The 15,337-nt window shown below is 40.3% G+C and overlaps 1 protein-coding gene across 1 annotated transcript in view; it reads left to right on the plus strand.

Annotated features, from left to right (window-relative positions):
• The window catches only part of FREM1 (FRAS1 related extracellular matrix 1), a 165,517-nt gene that overhangs the window by 111,290 nt on the left and 38,890 nt on the right, over nucleotides 1–15,337 (plus strand). Inside the window, exons 24-25 of the mRNA XM_090274092.1 lie at nucleotides 627–891; nucleotides 8,715–9,129. Coding sequence (XP_090130218.1) covers nucleotides 627–891; nucleotides 8,715–9,129 — 680 coding nt within the window. The remainder of the gene's footprint in view (nucleotides 1–626; nucleotides 892–8,714; nucleotides 9,130–15,337) is intronic.

Below are 15,337 nucleotides of genomic sequence, written 5' to 3' on the forward strand. Positions count from 1 at the left end.
ATCCACTTTGCGATTGTGTAAGATTTATTTGCATGAATAGCCCGCAGTGCGCTTCTATACTCACTTTTTGAAAAAGCATTTGGGTTGTCTCCAACATTTTCAATTACAAGCACTGTGGCAGTGACCTTTCTGGTGCATGCCTCCGGGGTGCAGGTGCACACACTTCTCTGCTACACAGCTGGAGTGGGGTCACTGGCTCAAGGAGTATGTGACATTCAACTCTTTACAAAATAATGCCAAACTGTGTACCAGTCTATTCTTCTACCAGAATCACATGAAAGATTCTCCTGATCTACATCCTCTTCAACATTTGGCATCATCAGATTTCTACATTTTTGCTACGCAGTGGGTTATGAGATGGCAATTTATTGTGATCTTTATCTGTATTTTCACGATTATTGAGATTGAGCATCTATTTGTATTTTTATTGGCCATATGTGTTTCCTCTTCTGTGTAATATCCTCTCATAGCTTCTGCCTAATTCCTTCATTAATCATAGTTATATAAACCTTTCCACATTATGTTAGTTTTGATTTCTGCACAGTTTAGCCTTTTTTGTTTTTGTTTTTAACCTTGGACATTTTTTTAAAATTGGGTTCTTGACCACAGCCTCTTGTGCCATGTAGGTGATATTGTCATCCTTGCAAAACCACTTGTGGTGCCTCAGGGTGACAGAGGTTTTTTGACGACCACCACTCTCCTTGCTGTGGATGGAACAGACAAGCCTGAGGAACTGCTCTTTGTCATCACCTTCCCACCGCAGTATGGCCAGGTGGAATATGTCCACCACCCTGGAGTCCCCATTACAAGTTTCAGCCAAATGGACGTAGCAGGACAGACAGTCTGCTATGTACATAAGAGGAAGATGTCTGTCCCCAGTGACACATTCAGGTGAGCCCCTAGGGAATGTTTCAGAACCCCTTTTCTAAATTATCTCTTAGGAAGACAAAAGGAGGAAAAATGAGTCCTTTTCCAGCTCTGGTAGATCTGCCTTCCTCTTCTACTCCCTAGGTGCATAAAGGTGAAAGACATGACTAAAATGACCATAGCTGGGTGGGAAATTAGGGCTTGTTTTAAAGTGAACACAAAAGTAGATTTAAATGAAAGCTTTCTATGAGGAGAAATGTGAAGAGCTGAGGACCATCTAATGGGAGACAGAAAAGGAATTTACTGCTTTTTTTGAGTATGTTTTTCTATATGAGGAAAAGGTATTTACTAGTAAACATTTGGCATAAGCAGATACTGCCTTGTGACACAATGTGTTTGGGTAACTATATCATAAATCATGTTGTCATATAGTGGATCATATTTCCCCGTAGAAACTATGTTATAATTGGGGGCCGTGCACCTGTTCAAGGATTGTGTATCAAATAAATCATTGGAATGAATTACAATCTGGTGAAAAGGCAGATACTGCATGAATGAAAGTCTACAGTCATTTAAAATGCTGAAATCTGTTTCCAGTCACATAAAGCAGGAGAAACTCTGGAGGATCTATCATCTAGCAGTTCTCAAAGCTGGCAACGTCAAAGTCCTTGATAGAAATACATGTCTTCAGGGCTAGAATAAGAACCAAAAAATCCTGAATTAACCTTTGGGGGAACCATGGTACATATTCAATCCTGAGTTTTACCAATTAAGAAGGAGGCCCTGAGAGCATTGGTTCATCTGTCATACACACAGGGGTTCTGAATAATTTTCACCATGTCTGAATACAACCTTCAAAAGAACGCTATAAAATAAGATAAATGTAGCATACTCCTATGTTGTAAAGCATACCAATGCATCCATGTTCAAATACTACTCTCTATCATACATTTTTATCTATCTAAATTCAATATGTCTGCTATGATAAACACTGTTTAAAGGTCAGTGAAATGAGTTTTGCTTGCCTTTTCAGCATTTAGAATTAAGATTTTGCACAGTTGAACTGTTAAAAAATCCAGGGAAGTTTGAACTCATACTTTTTTTCTCTTGACAAATGTCCTTAACAAATAATCATCTGATCAATCAATATCTTCATAACCAACTCAGTGCTTGAATGTTGCTAGTCATTAACTAAGTAAAACACGAGATGGGGGATTTCTTTCCACACTGGTTCTTTTGCTCAAGAAGTGGTTCAGCGGAATTGTTGAGGCACAGGCTTGGGGTCAGTTACCGCCGCCATCACTTCATTTGCTTACCTGCAATTCCCCTCATCAAGTCACACTTCCTACTGTGCTCCTGCTTCCTCTTCTGCAGAAGAAAAGATGCTCGTTGTACTTGCCTCACAGGATTGTTGGGAGGTTTAAATGAGCTTATACATATAAAGTACTTAAAATAATATGTGGCACATAGGAAGAACAGAATAAATATTAGTTGCTATTATTACTACTGTTGTCATTATCACTTTTTAGCAATTATTTTTTATTAATTTATTGTTGTTCTATTATAGCTGTCCCATTTTTTCCCCCATTGCTCTCCCCTGCCCTGCCCACCTCCCCCCTCTCCCACAGTCAGTCCCCATCCTGTTGTCTGTGTCCATGGGTCATTCACACTAGTTCCTTGACTAAACCCTTCCCCTTTTTCCCCTCCTTCTCCCCTTCCCCCACTCTCTCTTGGTCACTGTCAGTCTGTTCCTTGTTTCTAAGCCTCTGGTTCTATTTTGCTCATTTGTTTGTTTTGTTCAGTAGTTCCTGTATTAGGTGAGATGTTGTCGTTATCATTTTTTTTTTATTATATTCTTTCCTTGGTCCCTTTTTCCCTCCAATTTTTATAACACCAAGCATAATCTTAAGGGAGGAAAGAAGTTATAACAAAGATTGTTCTTCCTCCTGCCATTAATGGAGAGTGGTTGCTTCTTGGTTTAATCCATGTGTATCAGATTCAGGGCTTTTAATTTTATGCTTCTTTCTAGAACTTTCTGCTCTCATCTATTCCGACTCCCCCCAGTCATTGCCCACCAGAGAGTCTACTGGAGATATTAATAATTTCCTTGATGAATAAATGTGTGAAGGTGTTCAAAAATGAATGTTAGGTATTAATCAGATGGTAATGATGAACTATAAATGAAAAACAAAATTTCCACATTGGGTGATGTAAAACTTTCCTAATTCACATCCATAGAAAGTCTTACTAGATGGTACTTTAGAAATCATTTATCCCTGGAACCTCTGAATTTCTAGATTCTCAGAGTTAATTGCGAGATGTATCAAAATACAAATTCTTGGGCCTCGTGGCAGAGAGGTGACTTTGGTAAGTCCTGTCTGAGGAATGCGTGTATTTACAAGCTCTCCAGGTGAGTCTAATGAAGTCAGCACTAGCAATCCCTGCTCTGGCCCAGTCCGCTGTTCTAAGTATTACATTCTGAAGAGTTTTTAGGGTATCCAGAAGCCCCCTTGGGGTTTCCCAGAGACAGAAAATGAAGCAGCTGACTTGGTGGGGCTCTGGGCCCTCGCCCCAACTTGGTAACAGAGCTTTGTTATGATGGTTGGATTTTTGGTTTGTTTTGCACATTGGACTCCTTCTGAGCAAGGCTTTCTCTTAGCAAAAAGGCTTTCCCCAAGCATTATTTGTACTACCAGGGATAGAAGGGTGCAAAATGAGGCAGGCTGGCCCAGGAAGGAGGGAATTAAGAGTGAGAAGCTACCGCCTTTTAGTTTTCTCCATGCTCCAGACTATTTCCAGAGGGAAGTCTCTGGCCTGTGCTAACAGCTTTTCAATATTTACTGTTTTGCCTTTTTAACAGGGAGAGTACAGGCCTCAGGCTACAAGCCATTGGGCAACAATATCCAGCTAGAATTTTTTTTAAAAAACTTTTTGTATATGTATTTTTGTAGTATTTATGCAGATTAAGTTTTTAATTGTTGAAAGATTTCCTTGTAAGGACATTCATTTAAGTAAAAAAGTGAGTTGATAGGAAGCAAAGTATTAAGCAATAAGAGTACAGGTACTATGAGAAAATGACAAAAAATTATGAAGGTAATGTTTGAATGAGTCAAGATTAGGCAACAGGTCGATAGGGAGAAAATAAACAAAGATTGAAAGCAGCTATGTAGTCCAATCCTTTCATTTGCTTGTAGGAAAAATTGTAATGCTTGAACAGCTACAATGCATCAGGCAGTGTGCTAGACCTTTTTTGCATATCATTTCCTTATACCTCCACCTTGAGTGGGATGGTTTATTCCCATTTTATGCATGAGAAAACTGAGGGTCCACCGGGCAAAGAAAGTCACCTCAACTGAAATAACAGAATCAGGGCTGAATTTGGGCTGATAGCTCATTTTGGAGAGTTCTTTCCATCATACCTCATGGTACCACCAGTTTGTGGAAAATCTGCACTTGTGCGAAGGAACCTCCTCGCTGTGCCATTCTGATGTTTGGCCAGCAGTTTTGCATATTTATAAGGGAAGAGCCTAGCATCTGCCTGAGACCCTCATTCTAATCTTGTCATCCCCCAACCCAACCATGGACTGCTGTGGTGTTTGTCAGGTGGCGCTCAACCAAGGCTGAATGCCTGTTTTAATGAAAGTGTGATCATTGTGCTTTTTAAAAATTAAATATATGCAACCGATCTAATCACCTAAATTTATGTTGCTTGCTGTTAAATCTGGCAAGAAATTTGGCTGGGTAGAAGAGATAAATTCTGTGGCAGAGGATTTTTCTCTCGTCTCTTTTTTAATGTAAGGTATGGCAGCATTAATTAAATGGGGTGAGGAGGGAGTTTAATGATCAGATTTTACCTTCTGCAGAAATATTTTGTGAATCATAAATTTCTCCAGCATTGTTTGGTGCTGCTGGCCTGGAAGAAAGATTTGGCAGCACATTCTAGGACAGATGACACCAAGTGATTAGCAAGCTGACTCCAGCTCCTGGCAGCCGTGCGCTAAAAGAACATGCTAATGTCCCCCATTTTGACATGCTGGCTGGACTTTTTTTTTTCCCCCTGAGGAACTGGCTCTATTTATGATTCCATTTTTATCCTTTAAATGCCATGACAGATGGCAGATTCTTCAGCCAACTCTATTGCCAGGAAATGCAGAAAGCCTGAAAGCACCATGGTAATGGTGAAATCAGACCAGGCAGGCACCCAGGCAAATCTGAGAGTCCCCAGATTTCATGGGAACAATGGTCATCTTGGCTGTCTTTTCTCAGGGAAGTGTAATAAAGGAAATTAAACAAAATTGACCCACAGAAGGAGCTGCTACCTTCATACTAGCTTCTTAACCTTGGAACAGGTGCCATTATAGCAATGGCATTGTTGTTTTAAAACTTGAGAATATATTTGGAAGGTTTCTTTGGGGGCAGGGAGGGGAACCTTTGGAAGATCACCTGGTTAACCTTGGCAGACATGAACAGAGCTGACCTTGTTGCACTTGTTCTGCTAGGCTTTCTTTGACTAGGAAGCCAACCATGTCTATTTATCCTGTCTCTCTCTCTCTGTCTCTGTCTCTCTCTCTCTGATAATGTTTCTCTGCTTGGTAGTAGTTTGCGTTGTTCCTCCTGAAAGTGAATGATGTTTTCGATCAAGTCATATTTAGAAATTGCATCTTTTTCACCACTGGCTTATTAGCTTTAGGTCAGTGCAGACAGCTGCCTCGGTGTCCCAGCTGGGAACAGTGGCCTCAGTAAACATATTTATTTCTCCTCTATGGTCCTTGCCTTGCTTGCCCTCAGTCCCATCTGTCTGATGTCAGGCTGCCTATTTCCAGCGTGGTCAGATCCCCGTCATCAGGCAGAAGGGAGTGTGAGAACGGCAGCCTGGATCGTAAGACAACTTCAATGCGTTCACAACAGGTCACACACTCACAGATAAATGCAGCCATCCTGAGACTGAGTTTGCAGACAACTCAGGCATTGTCAGAATTCAGTCTCTAGAGAGAAAAGTCAGAGTCAGATATGCAAAATGGCTGCCTCTGGTTGAGCCCCAGGCAGTGACTGCAGCTCCCACGTACCTCCTGGCTCTGGTACTGGCTCCCACCTGCTTTCCCCTTCCTTCCACTGCAGATATTTGACAGGTTTTAATGGGACACAGAATCTTTAATTCACAATTAATGCTAATACTAAAAATATGTGCCCCTTGGCTTAAATGTGTGCTCAATTATAAATGGCTGGTTTCAAGTTCTCTACAAGAGCACATTTTGATATAGGGGTCTGGTAGGGAATAGAGAGGCACTTTATTTGTGAAAGAGGGGCAAACAGGAAGCATGAAAGGAACTGCTGGGTGGGGTAAGTAGAAAAAGGGGCAGTTGGAAGCACTGAGGAAACGCCTGGCCTCCTTGTTTTACCTCTAGACAGATGACAGGCTCCCGGGAGGAGAGATGAGAAAGTAACAGGAAAACAACAGAGTAAAGGCATAATTCCATAGACAGCTCTCTGAAAAACAGACCATGATTTTTATACCTAAAGATCCCTTTCACTTGGTCTTTGGAACTCTTAAGGTGACTAAGAAGTAAAAAGTTGAACACATATTTTTCTGGGTGTGTTTCTATTTTTTTAAAAATAATTTTGTAAAGACTTCATGATCAAGCAGTCAAATTACCCTATTTGCTTAGAAATTATTTATCAAAAGTTCAGCTTTACAAAAGAAAAATTGATGGTTTTATTTTAAGGAGACAAAGTGATTTTGCTCAGTCTACCATTCCAAAGTTAATTTAATAGCCTTATTCAGACAGTAAAATAATGTTGTGGGAGAAAGCAAGCATATATTCTTTACAAGTCTAGGAGTGTAGAATGTTGAGATTTGCTTTGTTATATTTCTCTTAGCATTTTAAACATTTTGGACATAGATTTTTCTATTTTCCTGATAGGCAGTTTTTATCAACTAGATAATTAAAAAGCTCAAAAATTTTAGCCTAGCCTTCAAAGCAAAATCTGCGTCATCCAGACTCATCTCTCTCTGCTTTTGGTCCAGCTGCTCGCCTCCAGCAAGCTGGTCAACTCCTTGTGCTCACACAACATGGTCCCAGGTTCCTTCCTGTTCAAAAGCAAAGCAGCAGCCCTCAAACCTTGAAGGACAAAATGCATTTTGCGAAAAATAAAAAATACGTTAGTTAAATTTGTCAGATTAGTAAGATAAATATAAACCCCATTTCTTCTCTAGTTAAAAAAGGCACCTCCAGGGCAGCGGGAGGTAAAACAAGGTAAAGAGGGGATAAGTGGTGACAGAAGGAGACTTGCCTTGGGGTGGTGACACACAGTGCCATATACAGATGTGTTATAGAATTGCATAACCGAAACCTATGTAATTTTATTAACCAATGTCACTCCAATAAATTCAATAAAATATAAATAAGTAAAATAAAACTAACCAAAAAATAAAAATAAAAAAACTCCAAAGAAAATTCTTATATAATTTAATGTTATATTTAGTTGAAATTATTTTTAGAAATTTTTACATTCATGAAGTGTAAGAGTGTGTACTCCATGAATACTTCTAGAAATTACAATACATATAGAAAAACTAATAGACACAGTTTCATGATTATTCTGAAGTACATTTTGGGGGTTTCTGGTGAATTTGTCAATTATATGTAATTTGTCAACTAAAACTCCTAACTTTTTGGAGTTTTAATACTGTATTTTGTGTGCTTAATTTCATGATATTCTCTATTCTCCTTAAAATAAAAATTACACATTGACATTTTCTAAAGATCACTTAAATTAGTTTTATTTTGAGATTGGCAGTGGTGGGTGTAATGTAATTTAGTGATCAATATAATCGGAAGCACGTCATGGTATCACAAACTCAAGACTGTGAGAGAGGTTTTACTTATCTTGAATTTATATCATTTCAGCTTTCTCTTTATAACTCCGCAGTGCTGCTCAGACACCCACTCTTTCTTAGTGTATGGCTAAAACAGCATTTGTTAATAACTCTGCAAGAGCAGAAGGAGTGTGTCCAAAGACCCAGGTTCTAATCCCAGTTCTGTCTCCTACCTGTCTGTGATTTCCTCCATGCTTCTGCTACAATTTTCTTTTCTTTAAAGCAGGGAAGTAATCCTTGTCTCTCATAACTCCCACATACCTTGTAAAAGGGAAATGTATTATAGAAGCACACAAAAAGTAAGGGATTAGAGCATCACATGATATTTTAGAGCAGGATGACCCATAGAGATCATTCGGCCCATCTTTGACTTTGCAGAAGAGTGACAGTGATGCCCAGAAAGGAAAGGTTAGTTAGGCATGATCACACGGCTAAGTAGTGTGATCTGAAGACATATACCACAAACATACATATACAGTGAGTTAGCCAAATTCAGCTTGCTCGGCCATTGATTGAATTGGCCTCCAATTATCAGTATTAAAAGTTTAGCTTATTAAATCTCCACTAAGAAAATACAGTTGCAAAGGTATACCTGTATAAAATGAGTGATCTCTTCAAACTCATGCGGTGGGTCTAATTGGATGTGAAATTCCCATTTGGGGCAAGGAACTATGTACTCTAAGCCCCGACAAGCCAGAGAAGTATCACTGGCAGTATCTGCCTGCTCCACCACAAGAGTCTACTACTATCCATGTTAATGAGAAAATGCTTTTGGGTGTGGAATGGGCAACGTGTGGGTTACCTAGTGACTTATTAAATAGAACAGTTTCCCTCTGAAAGACATGCCCTTGATTTTTCACTTGAGTCCCAACACGACATATCCTTCAGTAAAGGTGTGTGTTATCATTTCATTCCAGTAGATGGTGACACAAGAATCCATGCTGAAGGCTGCCTTGCCTCTCTTTGCCAGATTCATTGTCAGCAATGGACTGCAGACCAAGCACGGGGTGTTTGAGATCATACTGGAGACTGTGGACAGAGCCTTGCCTGTGGTGACCAGGAACAAGGGGCTGAGACTGGCCACAGGGGCCATGGGCCTGCTCTCCCCCGACCTGCTGCAGCTGACCGACCCAGACACGCCTGCGGAGAACCTCACCTTCCTTGTGGCCCAGCCCCCGCAGCGTGGCCAGCTCTGCCTGCGGGGCAGAGTGCTGCTTCAGCACAGTTTCACCCAACGGGATGTGGACAGCAGGCATGTGGCCTACAGGCACTCAGGAGGGGACCCCCAGACTGACTGCTTTACTTTTGTGGCCACAGATGGGACAAACCAAGGTTTTGTTGTGGATGGGAGAGTGTGGCGAGAGCCTGTTCCATTCACCATCCAGGCAAGTATGAGAAACACAGTTCTTTGCTACTGTTGTGCAGAATGCGACTTCAAGGAAAACTTTCCTTTTTTCCTTCAAATAGGTACTCTGTACCTACAGCAGGCTCGGCACCAAGTGAGGCACCAGGCTTATCAGTATGAACAAAAGAGATGTGGTCCCTGCGTACAAGTAATGATCGACCTTAAGAGTCAGTGGTTGTTAATACACACAGAAACAAAAAACAAAAACACCTAGGTTGGAATTTCTGCTTTGCCATTTATTAGCTCTGTGACCTTAAGAGCATTCTTCATCTTTTCTGATTCTACTTTTCCTTTTTTGTATTGTGGTGAGAATTAAATAAAATGAGGCATTCAATGCAGTGGCATATTACCTGAGACATATTAGATTTTCAAAATCTTGTAACTACTGTTATAATATTTAGCTACACTATTGTGATGATGCTTATTCATCCATGTCATCTACCATTATTTTAATGGTTTTCAACTAGACATGAAAACTTACAAGGCAGCATCAGTGCTACACGTATAATAATGATGAGGATAATATTTGCAGCAGCTGCCGATTTTTGAATGTTGGGTGTAGGTCAGACCCACTTTACATATCTTCTTTAATTCTCATAAAAATCCTCTGAGGAATATGTTATTATCTCCATATTATAGATGTTCAGAAGTTAATCATTTGTTGAAATATGCATAAAAACCTCAAGTCTTTCTTTTTTTTTTTCAGATTTAATGTGTTTTATTGATTAAAATATTACATTTGCGCCAATTTCCTTTCCCTCTGTTCCCCTCCACCCGGTGGCCCCCCTCCCTCCAGTTGTCCCCCCCTTTTAGATTATGTCCATTAGTTGTGCATACAGTTCCTCCCAACCTCTCTCCGTCTATTCCATTCCCTCCTACCATGATCCCCAATTCCTATATCATCTCCCTCCCTCTCCCCACTCCCCCTCCCTGTTGACCTCCCCCCAATATGCTTCCCGTACCCACAGTTCCTTTTCCACTCTCGTTGCCTGTTTAGTTTGCCTTTGTTTCATCTCCCTAGCTTCTGTTTTTTAAACCAGTCCCTTTAACATCTCATATAACAGTGGTTTGGATCTAATGAACTCTTTCAGTTTTATTTTGTCCTGGAAACACTTTCTCTGTCCTTCTATTCTGAATGACAATTTCGCTGGATAGAGTATTCGTGGTTGTAGGTTTTGGATTTTCATTACTTTGAATATTTCTTGCCAGTCCCTTCTTGCCTGTAGGGTCTCCCTTGAGAAGTCAGCTGATAGTCTAATTGGGACCCCTTTGTACATAATTCTTTTCTTCTCTCTTGCTGCTTTTAAGATTCTCTCTTTATCTTTAATTTTTGACATTTTGATTATAATGTGTCTTGGAGTGGTTCTCCCTGGGTCCAGTCTCTTGGGAACTCTCCTTGCTTCCTGGACCTGCAAGTCTATTCCCTTCCCCAAGTCTGGGAAGTTCTCCTTTATTATATTTTCACTCAATTTTTCAAGTTCTAGTTCATCTTCCTCACTCTCTGGCAAACCAATGATTCTTATGTTGGGCCTTTTATAGCTGTCCCAGAGGTTTCTGATCCTTTCGTTGTTGCTTCCCATTTCCTCTCTCTGCATTGGTTGACTGCTTGTTCCTTCTCCATATTCCAGTTTGTTGAAATGAACTCTGGATTTTTTTTCCTCACCATCTGTCTCGTATGCGGTTTTGTTCCTTTCGTTATGAATGTTTTTCGCTTCTTTCTTATCTTTTTCCTGCTCTTTTGTGAATTCTGTAAGCCACCTGATAACAATGGCCCAGAACTGAGCCTCTGACAGGTTTCTTATCTGTTCATCTGTCAGGTTCTCTATCTGCTGCCTGGTGAGTTGTGTCACCGGGATTTCTATAGTTGTCTGCCACATTTTGACAGATGCGTTTTGTTTTCTTGGGCCGGCTGTCGGGGGCAGTGCCTGTGTACGCGTCACAATTCAGCGACCGGCGCCTGTCGGCGACCTATTTCGCAGCCCTGTGGTGCTTTCTGTGGGGGCGGGGGTCCAAGATGGATTCACACAGTTATTCAGCTAGGAGACCGGGATCCGTCCTCCCGCCCCCCTGGGCCTCACTGTTCAAGGCGATGCGGCGGCCGCTCTCCCCAGCGCCGGAGTCGCGCACCGCCAGGGGCTTGGCCGCCGGGACTCCCCGCCGGGGTCGCGCACTGCCAGGGGCTTGCGTAGCTGGGACTCCTCGCCGCCCGCCGCTCCGGTGCGACCGCAAACAGCACTGCCCACTTTAACTCTTACCTGCCCAAATGGCACCGCTGGTTTATAACTTCATATGTTGGACTTCCGTGTAGTTTTATTTTCTGGAATTTCTAGTTATCCTTTGTTTTGAAGTAGTTGTATTCCTCTCTAGTTGTAGAGGGAGACCTAGCGTGTCCGTCTAAGCCTCCATCTTGGCCGGAAGTCCAAAACCTCAAGTCTTTCTGATCTCAAATCTGGTGTCCATTCTACAGCACTGTACTGCCACATTTGTGTTGACAATGGTGATGATTCTAGGAGGGTATAATGTGTTTTCCATTTTTTAGTCATAATATATCGAGTATGTCAAGGCTCTCAAAGCCTCATATCTGCTCTTTTTGGATGTAGTTCACCCTATTCTACACACTTCCATCAACAGCAAAAAAGATATATCTGTCTTTTACTTCAGGATACCTTCTGATTATATAAAATAATCATGATTTCCCCTTGCTCTTTAGTCTCTGTACTAGTCACAGTTGTCCAGGGAAACAGAACCAATAGGATGTATATATATAGAGAGAGAGACTTCTTTTCGGGATTGGCTCATACAGCTGCAGGGCCTTACGTGTCCAAAATCTGCAGGGGGGACTGATAGGGAAATTCCAGCAGGAGCTGATGTTGCAGTCTTGAATCCAAAGACAGTTCTGGGGCAAAATTTTTTCTCTTCAAGGGACTTCAGTTTTTTCCCTTAAGGCCTATAACTGATTGGATGAGGCCCACCCACATTCTAGAGGGTAATCTGCCTTCTTCAATGTCTACTGATGTAAATGTAGTCACATCTGAAAAATAGCTCCACAGCAACATCTTGACTGGTTTTTAACCAAACAACTGGGTATCACAGTGCAGCTACATTGACACATAAAATTAAATGTCATTGTGTCTCTGTAAGATGGAATCTGAGTAGAAAGGTGGAGAGTCCTGAAGACATAGAGTGGGTGCTGGAGAGTCTTTGGCGCTAAGGAGGTCTGGGAAATGTAATGAAATTATGATGCACTGGGAGAAAAGAGAAGGTATCGATATTGTTGATACAGTATATAAGTACTTTGTGCATAGTAAAACTATTGTTTTATTTTTTATTATGTTTTTATTGCTAATAGTTTCATCTCACTTTTCAGTCTATTAAAATTTTTTATTGACTCTTGACTCCCTACACTAGGTAAAAAAATGTCACTGTCCTCTCCAACTAGAAATAATGTTAAGGGTCTGTAGGCAGCAAATTTGTAGCAGTTATCAATTCTGCATGCAAGCATAGGAGTTTCTCTACACTCCAGAGCACAGAAAGAAAAAGGGGGCTAGAATTTGAAGACAGTACTAGAACTTAGATCAGGTCTCTCCCAACACCAATACTCATCTTAAAGTGTTTGGTTATCATGAGAGGGTTATCTTTGGAAGTGTCAGAACTGACTGATAGCAAAATGTTGGATACATGTTATAAAGGTTCTTTATCATCAAAAGCAAAAGGTTTGGCCCTGGCTGGTGTGGCTCAGTGGATTGAACGCTGGCCTGCAAACCGAAAGAAAGGTTGCCAGTTTGATTCCCGGTCAGGGCACGTGCCTGGGTTGTGGGCCAGGTTCCCAGCTGGGGCATGCGAGAGGCAACTGATGGAAGTATCTCTCCCACATCAATGTTTCTCTCCCTCTCTTTCTCCCTCCCTTCCCCTCTCTCTAACATAAATAAAATCTTAAAAAAAAATAGTACAAGGTTTTCCTTGCCCCTCCCCCCAAATCATTATGTGTAAAAACCTCACAAAGAAAACCTCAAACTTTCTCCCATAGTTCCTTTGAATTCCCTGGTCTCTCTGACCAGAGAGGTCAAGCAGTTTTGGAAGTGACTGACCTCCTGCCCCAAGCAGTGCAGGAGAAATGACCCCATCATTCTCTTGCTTTCAAGAGCTTTTTCTGGCAAGACAATATGATGTCAACCACTGAATGATGAATTGGTCCAATTAAGTCTCCTGAGCATGGGTGCGCTACTCTGATAGTCCCAAGCTTGGAAACTGAGGGCAAAGCTACTGGATTTAAGCACAAAACTTAAGTGCATTTTACTGACACAAGCAGGTACTAATCAGACATTCATTTGGTGGGAAACCATGTCTGTCTGACCAAGATACTGCAGTCTTGCTGCTAGGATTTCTGTAATCTTCCTTAAGAGGGGACAGGGCTGGAGGTGAGGGAGAAAGGATCAGTACCACTGCTTTCTATGGTTTAGGCATATCTGAGGAGATTTTCAGTAAATCCAACACAAGTAATTGTAAGGATACTGTATATAGTTGCCACAGCCATTGTCATCTTTGTCGTCTTCTTCTCCTCCTTCCCCTTCTTTTTCTCCTTCTTTTCCTTCCCCTCCTCCTCTACCTACTCCTCCTCCTGAATGAATAATTGCGGTATGAAGTCACGATGTTTTAGAGTCATTTCTTACACAGCAGTGGATAACTGATACATCTCTCCCCAACAAAAGCCTTACCTTTCCTTCATCCTTCCTAGATCCCAACCACTCTTCAGGGATTATTATTTTCTTTATAAAACCTCCTCTGAATATTCCAGGTTAAGAACTTTTTCATATTCTTGTGCAAAATTATTTGATATGTGACTCCTTAAAATAGTAATTATATGCCTTATTTTATAGTTCGAAATTTCTTTATATGTATTAACAATATCTTGCTATATGACCTCTCATGAATATAGTTTTCTTTAAAAAATATGTCCTATACTCCAATATTTTAAAATGATTTTTGTATACTGAGGCAGAAGACCTGCTTTTGAAGAATCTAGACATTTAATATGACTAGGATACACTTTAGCACAAGTATGCCCAAAGACACAACAGGGAACCATATAACCAGAGTTTAGATATTAACACTTTTAAGAAACAGTTGATCACAACAGGAATTCATTCCTCTTGTAACACTTTTGTTTTCAAGAAAAACATACTATTTTTATTTCTTCTCCCCTGACATTGACCACCCATCGTACTGGCCACCCTAGCTGTGATATCTTCCCCACTTAAAGGGCCCTGAAACTATATAATTCCCCACTTCCCACCCAACTGCACAGCTTTGAGTTTGCCATCCATACTTTTCAGAAAAGGGAATGACTAACTTCTGAAAATATTTTGTTGCTTTTCAACTTATAAAATATTTATTTTAAAGAATTCATAAACTACAGAAAAGGATAAGAAAAAATATCCTTCACAATCATACCACTCAAAGATAACTATTGTTGGTTGACCTCCTTCCATTTTTTTATTCCGTACAATTTAAAAAATGGCACAATATTATATGTACTATAATGCATATTGCCTGCTTCCACTGTTCATTATGTTATGCAACTATTTTCATGTCATTAACTCTTTCTTGAAAACATAATTTTTAAAAGCTACATAGGCCCAGTCTCAGGTAGAGACAGTTTATAAGTCCCCTGTTATACTTTTCTGGAAATTTTTGTTAATTGCTGTTATAAATTGTATTTTAGTGAACATACAGGGTTGGGCAAAAGTAGGTTTACAGTTGTTCCTATGGAAAAAGACATGCAGGTTATGGTTATTACAATAGCTTTATTAACTCAAAAGAGTGTCACTATGAAACTATAAACCTACTTTGTTCACCCCTGCATATACATGTTTGTGTATATGTCTAATTACTTCCGCAGCATATACTTTAAAAAGTGAAAGTTTTGGGTTAGAAGTATGTGCACATTTGAGTATACATACATGCCAAATTTCTATTCAGAAGGTTTTCATTAATTTTCACTCCTATCAGCAAAACATAAAATACCTGTTCCTCCAAACATTACCCAACATGTATATGATTTTTTCAAAAAAATGTTAATTAAAGTATAGTTGATATACAATATTATATGAGTTTGAGGTTTACGACATGGAGATTCAAAATTTACATAATTTAAGTGATCACCACAGAAAGTATAGTAACCATTTGTC

The sequence above is a fragment of the Furipterus horrens genome, unplaced genomic scaffold (genome assembly GCF_987537825.1).
Source record: "Furipterus horrens unplaced genomic scaffold, mFurHor1.1.pri manual_scaffold_4, whole genome shotgun sequence".
NCBI classification, from domain to species: domain Eukaryota; kingdom Metazoa; phylum Chordata; class Mammalia; order Chiroptera; family Furipteridae; genus Furipterus; species Furipterus horrens.